The following is a 21540-nucleotide window of genomic DNA, read 5'->3' as shown; positions in this document are numbered from 1 at the left end:
GATTTGATCTGAGGATAGCCGGCGGCGCACGCCACGCCAGCCATTCTTTCTTTTCTGGTGAGATAAGAACCGGCCGCGGCCGGCGATGGAAAGAGACGGCCGCTTTGTCCAACTGGAGGAGGTGGAGGAGGAGGATGGATATCATCGTCAGGAACTAGAAGCTGAAGACAGGCCGGTTGAGGTTGATTCAGTCGACAGGACGGGCCTCCATGCGTGTGGTGTGGTGGTTATCCAAGAGACGATCCTGTTCGTGTATTCATGTGGTGGTTATAAACTATAAACTTATACTAGGAGCTGTAAAAGTAAAAGCTTGTGGCAGCAGAAAACTCTACGCTATTTTGGAGTTTGGAGTAGAGCAGGGTGAAAGGGCTGTGAGTGATCGGAAGCAAAGGGATTCTGAAGTGACCCTTTCCATTCCATCCTCAGGATCAGGCATCACCTTGTGCGGCTGTGTTTGCGCCTGCCGTGCCGATTCGGGGTGGTGGGCAGCAATTGCAGGGCTCCTTTCAGCGTTGACGATTCCGATTCATAGCCTCTGGGTTCGCGTGTCGAAATGGTACTAGTACTCGTACTGTTCATTTCCATTCAGGCGGTGGCAAGAATTCAGATTCCCTTTCCTTCCTTCCTCCCTCTTTCTTCCTTCCTCAAGAAGAAGAAGAAGAAAGAGCATGTGTTATGTGTTTGTGTGTGTTGCTGGTTTAGCTCCTACCGGTCTTGGATTTGTCACCCCTGCTAGTTACAGGCAGATTCCAGCAGCTTTCTGGATCGAGGGGGAATTGGCTGCAGCAGCCTTTGTGCGAAAAAGAGGGGCAGGAAGGATCTGCTGGGAATGACAAGGGAACCACAACAAACGCAAAGGACTGGACTGTTGGCGCGTGTAATCCAAATTCAGAAGGGAATAATAATGGAATTTGTGCACAGTGGTGCCGGGATTGAGCAACAGGAATTCAGCAAACACATGCATGTTATTAGGCAGCAAGTGCTCTGACCATGCTGATAAGATATGAGCCGAAACGAGGGCACATGGCCTGCCCTTGTCGCCTCTGTCGGAGCGTCGCCTACCCAAGCCAAAATCGCGGCACCATTCATGCAGTGCGCTGCTTGCTTTGATTCCCGTTCATCTCTTTCCGCCTCCCTTTTTCTCTGTCTTGCTTTGCTTGGACTGAGAGAACACATGAATCACCTTCCTCCGTCATTCCGGGCTTCGAAAATCTTGACCGCAGGCAGGCATCGAGAGGCTTTTGGATCGCCGCGCGAGACGAGACGGTGGATCGGTCTCATCGAGCACTGCGATCGTGACGGGATTCCGTGTTGGATCCAGGTCATCTTGATTAAGATCTGCCCCATGCTTTAATTTCTTCTTCTTCTTCTTCTCCCTGCTGCAATCGCAATCAGGAAACAGTGAAAAGGTACAAGGCATAAGCATCATGTCATCATCGCATAGCAAAGGCCCTGGTTGGTTGGTTGAAATTGAGAGAAAGCACGCAAGGATCACAATTTTTTTTTCTTTCTAGTATCTCGTTCAGACGACCTGTGTCATTGATTATTGTTCAGGCATGCTTGCCTTTTGATGATCTGAAGAAGCAGCGTTCAATCGGAGGAGTACTCCCTCCGTCACAAAATAAACACACGTCTCACTTCTCGATAAGTTAAATTTAACTAAAATTTATAAAAAAAAACGTACTACTATTACGATGTATAATAAATATTATTAGGTTGAGCATTGAGTATGCTTTTCTAATACATTTATTTACGGATACAAATATTAATACTATTTTTTATATTTTTAGTTAAATTTAAAAACGTTGGACTCCGAGATGCGTGTTTATTTGGGAGGGAGGGAGTACACTCGGTGACGACCCTGAGACGCCTGAACGCCAAGGTTGGACGCATCCGTCAGATGCCGAGCAGAGCGCCCGGATTCCCTCGGAGCGCGAGCGCCCCGTCGCCGCCCCGCCGCTGACGTCAACGGCCACTGACACCACCGGGCCCGCCGCCGCTGACGCGATTCCACTGGTCGACTCCTTTCTCTGGCGCGTCCTTCCTTCCGAATTACAATTACCGCTGCTACTTACTTTTTACTTCCGCGTCGACATGCAGTGCTCACCACGCCAAAAACGCTTCGTTTCTGAATTCGTGTCCACAATAATTCGCTTCCTTTTTGTGTTTGTCTACCCAAACCTTCATATATTTGACCCATATTCGACGACAAACAAGCAAAGGTTCCCTCCATTCCACAATCGCTAGTTTTATAGAAAAAAAATCCATCGATGCATACTTTTCTAGATCCCATTTCAAACACAAAAAAGAAAGCAAGCAAACAAAACCATAAATAATAAAATAAATTAAAACAAGGTTTGAAGAGAGAGTCCTCCCGCCGCCACATGATGAAAAGATCATCTTGCTCACTTCAAAGGGTGCACGTAAGCCACAGGAAAACGCTGCTCAAGCTACGACGAAGCACATAATATATAGCAATTACCGGAAAGTTACAGGGACCTATTCGCATAGATGACACCTCTCACATAGTCACCTAAAGCTGTCAAGTTACCAAAGTCGAGTAAAATTGTAATTTTGTATCCGCTTATTTCTTAGTGGAAATAAGTCAAAAGCTCGTCCAAACGTCTTGTTTATTTCCCGCTTACCACTCAAGTCGTTTAGCTCAAAATCTGAAAAATAACTAGTGCACCGCTTATCCTGTACGCGACCTTGGGGGGCGCTTCTCGGGCAAGTGAAGCGATTTTTCCCTGCCGTCCGTCCCCCGCGCCTGGATCCCGCGCCCGCCGCCGGCCTCGTCCACCACCCTCCGACCGACACTGGCTCCGTCCGCGGCCCGCCTGCCTCCACCGGCTCCCTGCACATATCCCACCCTCCACCAGCCAGATCCCATCGCCACCTCCTTCCCAGATCCCGTCCACCACCTCCTGCCCAAATCCCATTGCCGCCATCCCTGGGCTTGGCCCCCGCTGCCGGCCGCCCCTGCCCGCCTTCCCGCCCCTGCTGCTGCTGCTGTTAAGGAGAGGTGGGTGGTGCTGCTGCTGTTGAGAAGGAGAGGCAGTGGTGCCTTTACATGTGCGTCAAGCTGACTGAGCAATTTTGTTGCATGCGTGCAGTACATGACGTGCATTTTGAACAGGATTTCGAGGAAGATGATGCTAATCCAATCCAACCTAACATAAAATGGTGGTGTTACTGCTTTAGGAGATGACATGAATATGGGTGCATTGCGTGATGCTATTGTTGTTGCTATGGTTTCGTGATTCGTTGTTGTACCCATGACGGATGTTTCCATACTAGATCAATCTATCATATGAATTTCATGTTATTGTGATGCAATTTCTATTTAACAAACTTCAAAGACATTAGAATTATTACCTTCTCCTCAGATTCACAACAAAAATGAGCTATTATTAGCTTCATGGGCATTCAGGTCAATTTACCATTCAGGACAGACAATCGACACAAAACACAAAATAATTAGGATTGCCAAACACCCAACTTGTTCAGATAGCGGATTCTTCAGACAGCGGGCTTATCAGATAAGCCTGCTTACCAGATAAGCGAGTTCCAGAAAAGCGTATGCAAACAGGGCTATAGACCACTAAAAAATTACTATCAACCTAAAAGTCAACTTGCACTAGATGAAGAATACGAAGAACACAAAGAAAGCATGAGATTTAGATCCGAAGTGCACTCCCCAGTATGTCTTCACTGAGGAGCTCACAAAAGAATTGGGTCGCTTTTAAACTAACCGTGAATGTCAAGGTTAGGTTGCTTACACTGAAATCCCTCCACAAGGATAGATTAGGATAGATGGTATAAACTTCTCAGGTTCATCACTAAAGATTGGGACGCTTAACGAATGGTTAGGAACTTCAAACACCAAGAGTAACAATTCTTACACATGTGCTGCATATAAACGGCAAGCAGAGCCACGTCGACACGTGCCGGATTTGGTAGGTTAACTTTTTTAAGAGCCACGTCGACACGTGTCGGATTTGGTGTACCTACGAGGCACAACTGTAAGCAATTTTATTGAACTGAACCATGATCCACCCTATTTTCCACATCCCTTATTTACTCTGAGTTATACTCCTATGTAAGTCACGAACCAAGCGTAGCTCAACTGGTAAGATTTCTTGTGGTGGAACCTGCTCACCAAGGTTCGAATCGACACTGGTGCTCGTATTTTTCTGGATTTATTTCAGAATTTAACCGCTATTTTTCCAGTGATAGGCGATATGCGATGCGCCACGGTAGGGTTGCGTGTGTGTTTGTAGGAGGTGAGTGCACATACATCCATGTGAGTACTGGATGTGATTCAAAAAATACTCCTGTGTAAGTCTGGGCATTATTTTCCGACGCAAAAGGTCGATTTTTTGAAATTGTTGCCCCGAAAGTTTATTTATAAAATTTGTTTTTAGAAAGGGCTAAAAAGGAAAAAATCACCCGGCCCTCCCCATCTCTATTTCTTCGCCCCCGTTCCTTTCTCTCTCGTCTCTCTCCTCTCTGTCTTCCTTTCCTGGCGGCGACGATTGGTTGCGCGGAGGCGCGATTCGCCACCTCTTCCTCGCCGGGCGCATCGCCGGCGACGAGCACCCACCAGGTATGGCCTCACCTTCTCTTCCCTTCCTGCTGTGCGAAACAGAGCACCCCCAACCCTAATGTAAGCTATTGTATTCGATTTTGTCTGCAAAAATTATCCGCCCGTGTCTCGCGCTCACCGGACATGCTTGTCCGATGCAATCCAAAATTATCTGTGGTATTGTTTCCTTTTTATTTGTTTGTGTTGTTTCCATGGTACTGAAACCCCTGAATCTGTTTGCTAGGCTCCGCTCCCACGGACAACTTGAGCTCAAGCGGATGAGCATGTGTGAGAAAGATCAGAATTTGCCCTGGGGATACGACCTTTTTCGCGATCCTTTTGCTCCTCCCGGGTACTATGGGCCTCCTCCCGGTTACTGTGATGGTAACTGTTGTAACCTCCATTATGGTAGAGGTAGTCAGTCTTGTGTACCATGCAGATTTTTCATTTTTGATTGGTGGCTAGACAGCATTCTTAGGCGTCTATTTTTGGCTGCAGCACATCCTGATGAGACACAGTTGCATTCTTCTCAACTCACATATGATTTGTACAACCCATCAGTAGGCATCTACCATCCCGGTGCTGAAAATATCCATAATCTGTCTCGATTTTTTTTTCACTTAACACACAACTTTTGTGTTTTTTTCCTTTTTCCTAATGTTCTCGGTATGGTGCAGGAAGTGCTGATGCACATGAGCACGAGACAGTATACATAGAACCGTCTAATTCCTCGCCAGGTTCCAGCGGTGACGGAAATTTTGAGATGGAGGAGGAAGTAGGGAAGAGGTTTTATCCCATGGTCCCAGTTCCCGTGAGTCTACTGATCCTTTGAAGTCAGGTTAAGAAATAGCGTTTTCAGCTTCATTTGCATAATAAATAGATCCGCTTCCTCAACTACCAGAAGAAAGAAAGTCTTGCTTCTAAGGAAGCTTGCCAAGATCATCAGCAAAGATGCCTGCATCTGTTTGTTGTGTAGCCAAAATCTTATTGGGGAAAAAAGAACATGAATATCACTTTCGATTGGACCACTAACCTTAAATGCCAATTGACTTTAATAATGATGTGACAACAATTCCTCTAAAAGTCTTTAAATAACTGAATGGACAATTAACTTTGCATGTTCTTTGGTCTTAATGTGTGTCTTGGAAAAGTTATCCTAGGCGGACGCGAAAATTGTGTCTACCTAGTTTTATTGGTAAGTTTTGGAAGAAAGATATAGGTTTTGACCTTTCTTAGTATGATTTGTAGTGCTACTCGTAGTTTCACTACCCCCAGATAATGTTGTCAAAACTCCTATAAGTTACTGCTTTTAAAACTTAGAATGATACTATCCAATAATCTTAATAACTGCATAGCAATCTGTCCTTTTCTTTCCCATTATCCTCGTTGCTATGAAGGAAATGAACTTGTTGTGAGTGGCTGTGCTGTATCTGTTTTTCTTTTTCTGTGTCTCTGACTCCATTTCCAACTGTGGTCCAATAATCTGTGTCTGCTTTGTCCAGCATGTCCCTAAAATTAATGGAGAAATTCCATCAGTCGATGAAGCCACTATGGACCATGAAAGGCTGACAGAAAGGTCTGTCCTTTAGTTTCAGTTCTCAGTGAATTACTACTATTATGTTATATGCTTGCTAGTGTCAAACTTCTCCTTGGCTCTATTTGCCACTAAATGCTTTTTAATCTTCAAATTTTCAGAACAGACTATATTACTTGCATGTAATGATGTTATTTTTGTTCCATTCCTTTTTCATGCAAATGTGTCCTGCTGGAGTTTTTAAAAAAAAAATTCATTTGTCGTCTTTTAGGTTGAAGTTGTATGAGCTGATTGAACACAAAGTGAAAGGAGATGGCAATTGTCAGGTAGTACCATCCATTCCCACCTGAATAGTTGATTTTGTTTCATTTTCCACCTTTTACCGTTCTATTCTTAAGTGATCTCTGCTCTTTCTTCTTCTCTCTCTTTTCCTCCCTTCTCTCCCATTTTCCTCACAAACTTCTGTACTGTGGTAGACTGGCAGTGAAATTTCTCAGCAAGATATGGTATTAAACCAATATATACTAAATAATTGGCGATTCCCATTATAACCTTCATGCATCACATTCACAATTCTCTTATCCCATTTGGAAATATACCATCCTTATATCAATATTCTAATTGCACACCCCCAATTCTGCAGTTCCGAGCACTATCAGATCAGCTTTACCAAACTCCGGATCACCATGAGTTTGTGAGAGAGCAGATAATTAACCAGGTATTAAATCGTATCGATTTTTGCTTCACAATGCCTAGCGCACATTCTTTTATCTCTTCTCTGATAAACCATCCTTTCCAGCTTAAAACTAACCGTTACGCCTATGACGGATATGTTCCCATGGCATATGATGATTACTTGGAGAAAGTTGCACGGTTAGTTGCACATCGTGCCAAACATTTTTTTTAGAATGGAGTACATATTAAGTGCATGTGGATGCTTGTCTCACATCCATTTTACCACATAAACTAACAGAAACGGTGAATGGGGTGACCATGTGACGTTACAGGCTGCTGCTGACAAGGTTAGCCCTTATACAATCCATATTCCAGTTGTCATTCCTGTCATCTCTTGTTGCGTATAGGATCTGACAAGAATGCTATTCTTTTAGTCATCCTAATGTAATGTAAGACAACAATCTGGGTGCAGTATGGAGTAAAAATTTTTGTGATGACGTCGTTCAAGGATACCTGCTACATCGAGATCCAGCCTAAGGTTCAGAAGTCCAACAAAGGTATGCAGTTGATCCCTGCAGTCCTCAAGGGCCAACGGACCAAGACCAATATTTGTTTTCCGATCCTCAACCGGTTGGGATATCAGACATCTGAATTTACCCCCTCACTGTGGTGGTTGCAGTGGTACTGCTGAGCTTCTGGGCGGAGGTGCACTACAACTCCATATATCCCCAGAATGGTGAGTAGCTGTGGTATCGGCATGCAGGGTCATCGTCGCCAACGTATGCAACCATATGCGTCACTAGTCTCTTTGTCTCAACCATAGTTAGAATAATCTGGAACCCCAAACGAGCTTTGTTGTATGTTGCTGAAGGTAGATTATTTCTGTGGTTTGCGAACACTGCAGATGCACCAAGGTCGCAGACGACGAAGAAGAGGCGATGGTGGCCGTTCTCGCAGCACCACCACCATTGATGGCGGATGGCAGAGGGCTCAGGCGCATCATCTTCATCTCTCTGGGACTGGGATGGATGTGGGCACGGTGGAGCTCGTCATCATTGAGGATCAGGTGGTGGTCCTGGGAGCTAAGCTATGGGGGGCCGTCGTCCAAATGATACGGGGAACGGCATTATGATTAATATCCAGAGCAGAGCAGAGCAGAGCCCGACCCGATATAGATACATGGGATGGGATGGAATGAATGAAATAAGCATGAGATGAGGAGTGTCCTCTGGTACATAGTCGGAGTGGAGGGCCGGTGAATGGCAACTAAAACTCTTGTATTATTGTTTGTATCCATCTACAAATTTTGCCGGAATGAGGCTAGAATTACTGGGAAATGATTATGATAACCCTGAAGAAGGGAGGGCTTGTCTTTAAGGCCCAGTATGTCAGCTGCATGTCTTAGATATGTAGGCCCAGAACGCTAATGGCTGGCCCATGAGTCATTACACAGATGGGCTCCCACTTAGCAAACTGGAAGGCCCATCCAACTATACATTCGATTCTGCGCTCCGTTCTCTCTTCTTTCGTTTCTCCTCATCAGTCATCCATGAGGACACCACGATGACCATGACCTTCTCTCTCCGAAGAGAAGAAGAAAGAAGAATAAAGAATAAAAATCGTTGACCGCATCTACGTGTGTGCGCCAACCTTCCTTGCTCCTTCCCTTCCTTCTAGAATGACTGCATCCTAGCAATCTGGCCCAGCATCGTACTACACGTCCGTCGCTAGTCTCTATTGAAAATGCACGACTTGTTCTAGTTTGTTCTCCAGTACATACTCACCACGTCAAATTTACCATTTTTAGTTTGAACGCGGGCGACCCCTCTCTTTTCTGAATATCCAGACTCAAGACACAGAACGTAGGAATTCGCAAGGAAATTTTGAAAATGACCTGTTGCGAGTCAAGGGGGAATGCATCATGAGTATTCGTACTAGGAAAGGAAGATCAAAGATGGAGGGAGGGAACGGAGGTTTTTGCGTGTACTGCACAAAGGAATTGAAAAACTCCCGCTGCGCGTCTGCGTTGCTTCTGCTGCTGGTGATGAAACGACCCGAATTTCCATTTCCGAGAATTCAAGCCTACGCACCTCCGAGATAGTTCCAGGAAAGCTATCACGTATGAATCTCTGATATTATATCAGATAGTACAAATCGATACCAACGTAGAAATACAGAATAGCAATAGAATAACAATATCCCATAAATATCGAGTACAACACTTCAGCACATGCCGGTACAAGTCCATCAGGATTGAATCATGAAAAGTAAAATATCTACACAGCGGTAACACATAGCGTGGCAAACAACAACTCTAGAGGCGACTTAAGCGAGGGACCATCCCTAGTCTTTCCATTCGTCGTGTCGAAATCGTAGTCGAGCTCTGACCCTAAAAAGCCACCATCTACCCGAGGCCATGTGAACTCACAAACAGCAGCAAGCCAAGGAAACGGGAAAAAAATAATACTATATGCATAGTTCGACCTATATACGGCTGTAGAGGTATATGCAAGCAACAATCAAGGATGCATCAAGCAATACCATCCCCGAGGTCAACACCTCGTATCAAGAAAGTCGTCACAAACCACCAGATCCTTCACCCAAAAAACTAGCACCCAAACACACTAGGTAATGTGAGAGCTACCTTCCCTCACATCTCAACAGCAAATGCCAGCCTATCTCAAAAAGGGAAGGTAGAAGTATAAAAAAGTCTAGTCAGAGTAGCAGATGAGAGGACTGTACGTTCCAGTGGACACGAACTATAGCTATAGGTTATACACTCTGTAGAGATTGTACATATGTACTCGCCCAGATGGAACCTGAATGGTAGCTAGTCATCCAGACCCCACCTAACGGTTGGAGCCCTAGTAGGTCGCTAGTACTCTCCTGTTTCCTCGAGTCTGGTAGTGTCTTCGACTGCAGGGCACGCCGTCACCAGTCGGAGACCTCGAAACTATGAAACCTACCCACGCCGGGGTGCAGTCTGGTCGAATCAGATCAACGCCTCGAACTCCTTAATCCTCCAATCCGCCTACAAGCTGAGCACTATCCACCATTTCTCGGACCGAACCTCGCCCATAACAAAGCGAACGGTATGTACGTATATAGTCCAAAGAAACATGGTTATACTAACTCGGTCCTTAGGGGCCGAGAGCAAGCACTCAACTCCACAAAAATATGTGCCGAAGCACCTGCAACGTACAAGTACGCCACCTGCTTCTCAGTGTCAAACAAGGTACCCGCCACAGACACGGGAGAGGGGGGTGGAGAGAGACCAGAATGTTCTCTTCTAGCAAGGCACTCCTCAGTACTAACCACGGCTAGCTCCCGCCAAAACACGTCAAGGGATCACACTCATCCAAAACACACATGAGAGTGTATAAGGAATCTCATCCTCAAATTCATGGCATATACCCATCTATAACTCGAAAGCATGTATATGGATATAAGTAAGGTGAACTAGCTAGGGGTCTGTAGCTAGCCCACAGGTAGGTAACAAGGGAACCAGGATAAACAATTATCAAGGCATGGCTAGAATCATGGGTTATGTAGTCAATCATCATCCAAGCATCATAAATAAAGCGCTAGCAACTAAGCATGCATAGATAGCATAGGATCTATATGACTGGGAGTGACATGACACCTAGTCCATAGTTGTTGGGATCCTTCTCGGTGTAGTTGGGGTCTTGAGAGTCTTCCGGGTCGTAGCTCGGGTCTAAACAGAACAAGATACGACGCAATATAAATTAACCAGCATTATATCTAGGCAAAAACTCCAAGAAAGTTAAATTTAGAAGATCCAAATAACATCAAACTAGCTACAAATAACATGGGCATGATTTTACTCATTTAATGCAACTGGTTTCATATTTTTCGGAGTTCAAATGAATTAGTTATAAATTTTTAAAGATTAACATTTATTTAATCATTTAATTAATTTTGGAAAAATATTAATTAGGGTGACACGTGTTAGCTTCTGGTTGTGCCACATGGCAGCACATGAGGGTGCCACGTGTCGGCTGACGTCAGCGTTGACCTAGTCAACGGTCAACGTTGGGCGGTCAGCGGTGAACTGGGCCGCACCAATCAGCTGGTGGGCCCCACTGGTCAGTAGGCCGATGTGTGGGCCTGGCCCATGCCACATCAGCGCCATGTGGCTCCACGTGGCAATCCTATCCTACATGGCACTGCCACGTGGCGCCCACGTGGCCGCACAGGGTTAGCTCGGGATTCGGTGTGCCGGTTGGATCTCGTGCACCACGCTCGTGTAGCCGAGCATGTGGCACTCGCCTGATTGGCTGGCATGACTGCGGGCCGCGGCGAGTCGGGCGCGTGGCGTCGCAGCTAAGGGTGCGTGGTGACCGCGCCCGCGACGTCACCGCACGGCGCGGCGAGGCTACAGGCAGTGCGGCAGGCGGCGCGGCGGCAAGGCTGCGCGTGCATGCGGTGCAAGGAAGCTCCTTGCCGGCGGCACGGCCGGCCACGCGCTCGGCACCCTAGGGTTCCAGGGCCGCGGCGAGGACGCGGCTGCTCGTACGGCGGCGGCAGCACCTACACAAGAAGCACGGCACAAAGGTCGGCAGCACAACGGCAATGGCAAGCGGCGGCAGCTCGAAGGCTGGACAGGGGTGCCAAAGCGGAGAGAAAAGAGAGCGGCGATGCTCACGGTAGGACGGAGGAGTAGAGCGTGGCCGGCTTGGTGGTAACTCACGGTACGGCAACGGTGGCGGTGTGTCCTTGGCTTCGCTCCGACGGCGGCTGCTCCAATGGATGGCGACTCTGCCTCCTCCCCACGACGGTAGGCTCTTCTTTGTTTCGGCACGGCCTCCCTTCCTCTTCTCCTCTTCTCCTCTTCTCCTCCTCTTCCTTTCCCTTCCCCTCTCTCCTCTTGGGCGAGCGTGGCAGCGGCAAGGGGAAAACCCCGGATGGATGGCGAGAGGCTGGGGCTCTGCCTCCTTATATAGCAGCGCGGGGCGCAACTAGGGCTAGGGTTTGGGGGGGTATGCGTATAGATGTACATGCAGCCCGCAGCCTGATAGCCCGACATGAAGTTCGGTTTTTTGGCCCATCCCAAATCCGGCCCGGCCCGTAACTCTTCAGGCTCAGGCTGGCCCGACCCGATGGTTCGTGCCGGGCGTGGGCCGATGACACGGCCCGGCACGAAAACTAACAGACCCAACAGTTGCCGCTCCCAGCTCCCACTCAACCTTATCCGAGCGACCGGCCGACCGAGCCTCCCAGTCCATGCCATCCTCCCCTTCCCCCATCCACTCCCCTTCCTTCCCAACGGTCCAACCTCCGCCTCCCCTCCAGCCTCTGGCGGCCGCCGGCTGCCTCTCCTCCAAGGCTCCGACCTGGCGACCTCCTGTCCTCCACTCCATCGGGCGGCGCACCACTGGCACCGCCTCCCTCCCTCGCAGCCTCCTTCGACGCTCGCCCTCCCTCGCGGCTTGCTCTGGCGCTGCTGCCCACCCCCGCGGCCTCCTCCGGCGCCGCCGCCGCCGCCGTCCTCCCTCGCGGCCTCCTCCGGCGCCGCCGCCCGCCACCGTAGCCTCCTCCGGTGCCACCGTCCTCCCTCACAGCCTCCTCTGGTGCCGCCGCCGCTGCCCTCCCTTGTGGCCTCCTCCGGCGCCACCGCCCGCCCCCGCGGCCTCCTCCGACGCCACCGCACTCCCTCACGGCCTCCTCCGGCGCTCCCTCGTGGCCTCCTCCGCAGCCGCCGCTGCCGGGCACCGACACAGTGAAGCACAGGGAGGGAATAGGCCGCGAGGGCTCGCCATGCCTCGGGCCGGCCCGTCAATTGCCGTGCCTCGGGCTGGCTCGTAGCCTTCCGAGGCCGTGCTTGGGCCGCCGACGCAGCCCGTGGGCGAGCATGGCACGGCACGGTGACGTCGTAGTGCCGAGCTTGGCCCGGCACGAAAATCAACGGGCCTTGCCGGGCCGAGGCCGAACCAGGCCGGGCGGCCCGAATGGACATCTATAGGTGTGGGGCGCTAACGAGCGGATGACTGAGATGCAGCGGCGACAAGGCAAGGCAGCGTGGAGGCCATCCGCGGCCTCTAGCGCAAAAGTGGAGGAGTGGGGGGGAGTCATGGGCGCGGTGGTGCGCGCCATCGCGGACGCGACCGGCGAGCCCGTCCCATTAGGCGCGCACGCGCCGCGTGCGTGACGCATACGTCACAAGGTGGAAGAAGGGGCAAAGGGGCACGGTGGCTGAGGGCGGGGTTCGTGCTTCAGTGGTGGAAAGGAGAGGAGAGGGTCGTGGTGGCCGGGCGGGCCGGCTGGGCCGGTCCTGTGGGCTGCTGCGGGAGAGGTTAGGCGGGCAAGGCCGGTTGGTTGCGGGCCGGCCTAGTGGGTTAAATGTTATGTTAGGTTTTATTTTTAGAAACACACTCATTTTTTAAATCCAACAAAATTCAAAAAGAACCAAATCAAACTAGCACATAAGTTCTGAAATTAGATTGAGATTTAATTTATTAGTGAAATTAAATTGAGATTTAATTTATTAGGAAATTTCTAGAAGAGAGTAGAATTTGTCTTCCATTTTCAAATGAGCACACAATTCAAAAAAAATTAAATTTTTGAAATTTTACTCAATTTAATATTTCAATTTTTTGGAATATTACAGATGCTCATCTCAGTGGCCACTGACCTGTGTTTCAGCAGCATCCTTGTTCTCTGACTTGACTTTGGAGCCAGCTGCGAGGCAAACCAAAGGAAGCGGCGGCGGCATGTCAGTTGTTTATTGCTACTACCTCCGTCCGCCAATATATAAGGTTAGTTCAATTTTGAGCTACCCAATATTATATATTAAGGATGGAGGGAGCATATACTAATATGTATCGCGGAGTGTGCGCATCCATCAAAATCCACTAATTTTGTTTGATCATAGAAACAATACCAAATTTTTAAGAATGTGATGGTTGAGTGCACAACTCATACAGAGGCCGGAATAAATAAATTCCTTGATGTAAAAAAATCTTTAAGAATATGATGGTCGAGTGCACAACTCATGCAGAGAGGTCGGAATAAATAATTTCCTTGATGTAAAAAAATCTTTAAGAATGTGTTATACTGAATAAAAAGATGTGTGTATTGGACTAGGTTCTCCATTATAGCATTGTTATGAATCCCGTGTAAAAATTGAACCGACGGATCGGAAACAACCCTACCTAAATGAACCACTTGTTCTTGCAATCAGCTGATAATAAAATATTAAGCATTTGGTTTGGCAGGACGAAAACTGAACAAGGAGGACAGATACCCGACTAGTGCAAGCTAGTTGGAGTGCAAGAAAGAAGAAGAATCGCTGCTGCCAACGAAAGAATCAATGCACAAGGAAAGAAAGAAAGAACGATATATAAAAGGATCCAGCTGTCGTCCATGGCGATGGACAATGGCCGCGCCTGACCGTCCACCGTTTCCCTTGACTTGTCGATCGAGATGAATGAATGAATTGCGGTGGCGATACATAGTTACAATTACTGCGTATGAAACGAACGAATTCCATCTCAAGGGGAATTAACTAAAAGCCGTTGCATCGATGCTTTGTTATTGGCTTCCTTTTTCTTCCGTCTCCTCTGTTTCCTTTCCTTTCCTCTCAGCAATGTTGAATGAGGGCTCTCGCTAGCTGCGTCCCGGCTTCGCACTAGCATTAACTGACTTTATTATATATTCCCCCAAAAAATTAACTTTATTATATACTAGTAATAGACTGCTAGTGTTATTCTTGTTCCAAAAATTCAAAGGCCAGAACGATTCCCCATGGTATCTCCTTTTCTTTTCTTCAACATTTTTCGATCAATTTTCCGCAGTTTTATTTGAATGTTAGTAGGTACTGCACAGATCTAATGCCCTGCAGCCGTGTTTATTGTTAACCAAAGCGATTACAGTAAGCTTCAAACAGATGAATTGGGACAAGTACTACTAATGGTGTGGAAATGGCAATTAATTAAGAGATGAGACGGAGAAGGGATGAGCTGAGCTGAGCTCTGAAAGAGGAGGATCGGAGTCGGAGGTCAGCAAAGCACAGCCGCCGCCGCGTCGGGAAGGACGGAAGCGAACCGGGTCCGGCTCAGGGCGCGCCCGCGACCGTTGTTTTTGGCCGTCGGTTGCGCCGTGCGATGCGAGGGCCCAGGGAGGGCCTTGTTGCTTCTTGTCCCATCCCATTCTCACTCATATTCCCACGTACCCCATCCCGACCTTTTTCTTCTTTTCCTTGTTTTCTCTTCCTCCCTTTATATACTACTTGTAGGCCATGAACAAAATTAAACTCTCATGGTACAGTTGCAATCACAAATCATGTATATTTCGATTTTGTTTATCCACCCCCACATTATTGAACGCACACCAGTTTCATCTTTGCCTCGTCAATCTTCTCTAACACTTGCATTATTTGATCTATCTGTGGTACGGTTGTTATCAAGGCGAAGCTCCATGACCTTGGAGAGTATAATGCCACTCTTTCGTTACAAAATACAGCACTTGAAATCTAGCTGAATCATGCAGAGAGGTGGAGCATCTCCTTGCACATCAAGTGCTGGTTTATTTGCTGCAAAGACTTCAGTTTCATCATGTATGTATGCATGTATGTATGTTCCTTGCATTGGTGACCAACAGGACATTTTACAAAACCGCATGGTGACTTGCAAAGACACCATGCGTCCAACATTTGTCAAGAAGCACCCTGACCCCCACATCGAGCAAGGATGACCATGCATCCTGCTGGCTGGCTATCTACACTCTTGTCATCGACTTTGACGCCACGGCAATTCACCGGCGGATGGCGTCAGTGTATTAGTTTTTTTTTTCTTTTTACATTTACATATGCATGAGTTGGCAAAACAAAAACTTTAGTGATTTTGCCAAAATAGTATTCCAATTAATTAAAGAAGGAAATACTTTAAAATGCCACAAAGCTAATGACGTGCTAGTTTCTGCATGCTTAGCAGCTAAGGATTAAGCTACAGACCGTGTTAAGGTATTCTTGTAGCTTAACCGTACGTGTTGGTATAATAGTTACAAAGACTTTGTCTTGTCCCCTATCGTCGCGTCGTTACGTTAAACAAGACTACAAGGATGGTCTCGTCACGTTGTGCAGCTGCAGTCGCCTCATCCTAAGCCCACGTTCCATCATATCTGTCGTACCACTAAGCTCTTGATCGTTGACTTCGGAGAACAAATTAAATTGCCAACATACAATTCTATGCAGCGTCTTGGGAATTTAGCCCTACCCCAGCAGTTTTCTTTTTTCTTCTTGTTACAATAGGTTGGAGTACTAGAGTATGGAGATGAAAGATCTAGCTAACCTTTGTCTGATGCTTTGTTGTATGCATCAAGTTAACCATTTACTCCCTCCGTTCCAAATTATAAGTCATTCTAACTTTTTTGGAGAGTCAAACCATTTTATGTTTGACCAAAATTATAGAGAAAATCACAAAAGTTTATGGCACCGAATAGATATACTATGAAAATATATTTGATGAAGAAACTAATGGTACCTATTTGATATCATGAATGTTAGCATTTATTATATAAATTTGGTCAAACTTGAGATGCTTTGACTCTCCAAGAAAGTTGGAATGACTTATAATTTGGAATAATTTGGAACGGAGGGAGTACTACTTTTCCGAGTAATATAATCTACTAATCGCCAAGGCATCCAAATTTCTAGTGCACGCCGCGTGCAACATTGTTGCTAAAAATGTTATCGAATATGATCCATTCCTGGATTTTATATGACCGGATCCCATCTCACACCGGTTGCGTTTAGCAGCAACTAAAAGAAAGTTTCAAAAATCACATGGCTTATTGCTAAAAGAAAGTTCATCTGCCTAACCAGAGAGTACAGTATCTGTGTGTTGTGTGTATATATAGTCAAAGAGGAGGGAAGCATTTGGGCGGCGTGCCAAAGCCACCATAGAAGCGGGAAGAAATTCGAAGAACCCTCGAAACAAGCAGAAAACCGGGGGGAAGAAATTCGCATCCCAACAAGGGAAGGCAAGGCAAGGCCAAGGAGAGAGAGACTCCGAGAGAGGGACACCGAGGCCGCCAGGCCAGCGGGGAGGAAGGCAGGGGGAGGGAGAAGCGAACAAGGCCGCGCGCCGCGCGGGCTTCCATGTGGACGCCATGCGCGGACGCGGCGTGGACGTCGTGACACCTGCCGCCCGCCGCCCCCCAACCGCACCGCCATGACCCCGCCGCCGCAATGCGCCTCAAAACCTCCCCCCGCGGCTCCGCACCTCCAGGTCTCGCACCCTCTCCCCACTGCCGCGGCCGCCGCCGGCTCCCCTGATCCGGTCACCGTTCCTTGATCCGGCTTCCCGGCCCCCTCGGTTGCAGGTTGGGGACATGGCGGAGGAGGCGCCACCGCCGGCGCCGCCGCCCAAGCTGCTCTACATTGCCGTCGCCGACGGCGGGGGCCGGCGGGGGTTCCGGTACACGCGCCCCGTGCTGCAGAGCACGCTGCATCTCATGGGATGCAAGCCTCGCCATGCCTTCAAGGTTCCCTCCTCCGCTTTCCCCTCTATTCACGCCTCCCTGCTCTTGCGTGTGATCTTCATCCCAGCCTCTGCTGTGCTTGCTTGCTTGTTCCAAGGTTTACTTTGCTTGGCGTGCTAATTGCGGAACCAAACTGTCTGATTCACTACTGCAGTAGATCCCCGCGTCAGAAGCTTGCTACTTTCTGTAGGGTTTGGGCGTCAATCACCTCTTCTTGTTGCATGTCTATTATTGCGCTGGTATATGTGGTTTATGATCAGCGATTTTGACATGGAAAGGTGGCTTCTTTAAGCCTCCTGCTGATGCGCAGATTTGATTTGTTCTCGGCTCAATCCAAAATCCCCATCTCCTCATGCCCTATCCTTTTCTGTCTTTGTAAGGGACGATGGGCCCTTCTCAGGCTTGAGCTCCCAACGCTTCAAGTGGCTCCAATTTTTCATTTTTTGGAATCCGAAAAATCCACCTTTCCTTCCAAGTTCTTGTTCTTGCTGCGAGCAGAATTTGTCCTTAACTGATACCACCTTGCTTGTGGGGTCGTTGTCACAGATATACTGTCCTGCAACTGTTGCCTCTTAGTTCAGCTGGTGTGGATTACTATTGCTTTCTCGGAATTATTATGTTCTATTGACAAAGACAACACCATGTTGTGTGATGTAGACGCGTTTTGTTTCGCCTTTGCATGATGCATGATCTTTTTCCTTTCGGACCCTAGTTTGATGGGTACACGATTCTAGACAGTATCTGGTAATTGACTTGAACGGGTATCAGGTTCCCACTCAGACGTGACTTGTTTTACTCTGATTTGGTCGTGGCTGGTTGACATCTTCTGTTTCTCTGACGGTCCAGTTGGGCTAAGTGTAAAAGCAATTACTTGCTGATACCTACTGCTCTGCAGGCTGTGTAAAGTGCTGATTCTTTCTACACCTACATTGATAACAATTTTATTTCCATACTCGTTGGCACCACCAGATTAGCAAGAGAGTATTCAATGTGATGAAGAGTGAACTCTTGGCTGCATCAACTTCAGATGGGTTGACCAAACAAGAAAATTATCCTGCCCTTGGAGATAGTACACATACTCCAAAAAATTTGGAGAGAAGTAGTAGCAGCATACCATTTGAATTATACAAGAACCAGACTACTGTCGTTATTTCAAGGGAGCAGTTCGTAAGTGTTGTATGCGATGCCCTCTCTATGTACAAGTATGTCGGACCTAACCAGAAAGCTGACTTCCTTCTCGCTTGCAGGTAAAATAACTTGTCCCTGTATTTCTGAGTCCACATGAATTTATGTGATGAACATATATATTTATCTGCCCATTTAATACACATGTCCATCATGTCTATTTCCATGTATGTTTGACATGCTTTGTTTAAGTGAAATTATCCGCCGTAACATTTCTTTTTTGCCTTCCTTCCACTGTTCCGATCAGAATTAAAGAGAGAAAGGAATCAGTGACAATACTCTTGTGTGGAACAAGCGGGTGTGGCAAGTCCACCCTATCATCTTTGCTGGTATGTTTATCATCTAGAGCAGTTGTCCATTTTTGGATTAGCAATCATTGTACTGTACCATATCAGCAATCCACCAATTTGCTACAAGTCTGTTCATCTTAGTAAGAAGTGTAATACAACCAATTTCGAACCGTCTAACTCTTTCTTGTTTTCCTTACTGTTTAATTGCTTTAAATAATTTTTTTTATCAAACTCAAATAAATGAATGGCTGCAACTTCTGAATGCCTAATACAGGCTGTTTTTGTTTCACAGGGTAGTAGATTGGGTATCACGACAGTAGTTTCTACTGATTCAATACGACATATGATGAGAGGCTTTGCAGATGAAAAACAAAACCCTCTTCTCTATGCCTCAACCTACCATGCAGGCGACTATTTAGATCCTATTGCAGTTGCTCAGGCGAAGGCAAAGCGCAAGGCAAATAAACCCACAATTGTTTCTCATCCTAATACCAGTGGAGGAAAAGATGACAGTTCAGATGGCAAATCTCACCATGGATCCTCAGAGTTACCTCCTAGAACTGAATTGATTGGCAACAAGCAAATGGCAGTAGAAGGCTACAAGGCGCAAAGCGAGATGGTGATTGACAGCCTGGACAGATTAATTACATCCTGGGAAGAGCAGAAAGAATCTGTGATTGTTGAAGGAGTTCATCTAAGCCTTAATTTTGTGGTACGTATTAGTCTTTAAGAAACAATGCAGGGATATACCATAACACTGTTTTCATTTATGCTATTTTGCTTTATTTAGTTATATCTTGTTTTCCTCAACCACTGATTATGCTCTTCTGCTTATGTTATCCAACAGATGGGCCTAATGAAGAAACATCCTTCCATAATACCATTTATGATATACATTACAAATGAGGAGAAACACATGGAACGATTTGCTGTACGTGCAAAGTACATGACTCTTGACCCAGCAAAGAACAGATATATCAAATACATCCGAAATATCAGAGCTATCCAGGAATACCTATGCAACAGAGCTGACAAGCATCTTGTGCCAAAGATTAACAACACGAATGTCGACCAGAGTGTGGCAGCTATACATGCCACAGTTTTCAGCTGTCTTCGCCGCCGTGAAGCTGGGGAGCAACTCTATGACCTTAACACAAACACCGTTGCCGTGGTGGATGAGGAATACAGGAACCAGTGTGCAGCTAACACCTTGGGTTCTAAGGGCATGTTTCAGTTGATCCAGAGGAAGGGGTCCTCAAGGAATCTGATGGCTCTCCTTAACACTGATGGTTCAGTCACCAAAGCTTGGCATGTAGGTACGAGTGATGGCAATGGGGATCTCAATGATATTACAAACAGCAAGAAGTCCGCTGAAAACCCAATGTTGGATCCCTCACAAATTGGGAAGGCAGAGGCAGTCAATCTACAGTTTGGTCCTTTTGGGATCAGTGCCTGGATGAGTGACACAGGTGGAACTAGCCATACTGGAAGTGTAGAAGACCTGAGGGTTGATAGCGTGGAGACTGGTGGTAGAAATTTATCATCATGCTGCAGTTCGCCGAAGATGTCAGATTCCACTTCTAAGGAGGTATGTCTTGATCTACCAAAATTGTGATTTTGAGTAGCATGTCAAACTTCGAGTATTTTTTTCGTTTGAAATGGTACAGCATCAAGTGCAGATGCTGGAGGGCTTTTGATATGGCCAAATGTTTTAGAGAACTTCAGATTGTTTGCATGTGAAATAATGTGCCATATGCAGTACTTGCAATCTAACAATGCTTTAACCTTATCAGCTTATGAAGGAGTACTCAGTCTATGGCAGCGAAGAAGAAGCAGACGACCCTCGTGATGGCGAAACTGATGAAGACCTAACCGATGAAGAAAGAGACAACCGAGAGGTAGTGATACCTCTGTCAACGTTCGACAATTTTGATTGGTGTTTTGCGTCTAGTTGTTTCACCGCACAAAACACTAAGTACCACCGAATGCTTGCAGATAGACGCAGGCTCTGTGGACGAGCACTCTACCAAATCAGATGAGGAATATGAGGATCTAGCCATGCAGGATGTGATGGAGAATGGCGACTGGTCCGATGACGAGCAAGCAGTGAGCAGCAGCAAGAACTCACTAGCCCTGGAGAGCACCATCCATGGAAGGGGAACAGGTGAAGATGATGGCATGGAGGGCCAGTACCACCACAACCTGGACCTGTTCCTAAAAATGTCCCAGGAGGTTGCTGGCACCAGAATGCCGTGCGCCTCATAGCGCAACCGGCCCAGCCGGGTTGAGGGAAAGCCAGCTACACCCTCTGGAGACACGCTGCACTGATCACCGGCGGGTAGTGTTCCTTGGGCACCTGCTCTTGTGATGCTTTGAGCTGTGCTGTAGAGTGTAGACTAGAGGCTTGTGGCAGGTACCTGTCCAAAATGCCCTCACCTGGCTGTAAAGATAAAGAGGACCTGATGCTTTGTCCATGTATGTATCTTTGGGAATAATATTCCGGGCAAGCATGTATCCTTGGAAGAAAATAACGTCCCGGCTGTTAATAAAGCTCACCTCTTGTGGCCTAAGAATCTACTCCCTCCGTTTTAACCATAGGTCATTTTGACTTTTCTAGATTTATCGATATTACCGTGCACCTAAACATACACTATATTTATCTATATCTAGATGTATAATAATATCTATATCTATATCTAGATGTATAATAATATACACTATATTTATCTATATCTAGATGTATAATAATATCTATATCTATATCTAGATGT

The 21540-nt window shown here is 47.0% G+C and overlaps 2 protein-coding genes across 3 annotated transcripts; both read left to right on the top strand.

Annotated features, from left to right (window-relative positions):
* Nucleotides 1–4446: 4446 nt before the first annotated feature.
* On the top strand, nucleotides 4447–8185 carry LOC117841597 (OVARIAN TUMOR DOMAIN-containing deubiquitinating enzyme 12). 2 transcript variants are annotated; one of them, XM_034722020.2, is made up of 12 exons: nucleotides 4447–4606; nucleotides 4830–4999; nucleotides 5084–5164; nucleotides 5263–5396; nucleotides 6088–6161; nucleotides 6391–6445; nucleotides 6763–6837; nucleotides 6919–6992; nucleotides 7093–7141; nucleotides 7267–7351; nucleotides 7474–7530; nucleotides 7699–8185. In XM_034722020.2, the coding sequence occupies exons 2-12, from the start codon at nucleotides 4864–4866 to the stop codon at nucleotides 7764–7766; spliced, it is 888 nt and encodes a 295-aa protein (XP_034577911.1). In that variant the 5' UTR covers nucleotides 4447–4606; nucleotides 4830–4863; the 3' UTR covers nucleotides 7767–8185. The 2 variants fall into 2 exon arrangements, with proteins under 2 accessions (XP_034577911.1, XP_034577912.1); XM_034722021.2 differs by having other exon boundaries at nucleotides 7474–7573.
* Nucleotides 8186–16687: 8502 nt separating this feature from the next.
* LOC117841594 (P-loop NTPase domain-containing protein LPA1-like) lies at nucleotides 16688–21385 on the top strand. The gene is given in 9 exon segments (XM_034722016.2): nucleotides 16688–16949; nucleotides 16952–17041; nucleotides 17136–17297; nucleotides 18264–18541; nucleotides 18727–18808; nucleotides 19062–19481; nucleotides 19617–20357; nucleotides 20563–20667; nucleotides 20765–21385. Coding segments are annotated over 9 exon segments (2175 nt in total). The 5' UTR covers nucleotides 16688–16922; the 3' UTR covers nucleotides 21035–21385.
* Nucleotides 21386–21540: the final 155 nt, after the last annotated feature.

This window comes from Setaria viridis, chromosome 1, assembly GCF_005286985.2.
Source record: "Setaria viridis chromosome 1, Setaria_viridis_v4.0, whole genome shotgun sequence".
Taxonomy (NCBI): domain Eukaryota; kingdom Viridiplantae; phylum Streptophyta; class Magnoliopsida; order Poales; family Poaceae; genus Setaria; species Setaria viridis.
Note: the sequence above shows the minus strand (reverse complement) of the source record. Positions and strands in the feature narration are given on the sequence as shown.

Bases quoted from the DNA above. Each gene is read 5' to 3' on its own strand.
- LOC117841597 (XM_034722020.2), top strand. From the start codon at position 4,864: ATGAGCATGTGTGAGAAAGATCAGAATTTGCCCTGGGGATACGACCTT. The intron at 5,165-5,262 runs GTGCTGAAAATA...GGTATGGTGCAG, and splicing joins AGTAGGCATCTACCATCCCG to GAAGTGCTGATGCACATGAG. The intron at 5,397-6,087 runs GTGAGTCTACTG...TGCTTTGTCCAG, and splicing joins ATCCCATGGTCCCAGTTCCC to CATGTCCCTAAAATTAATGG.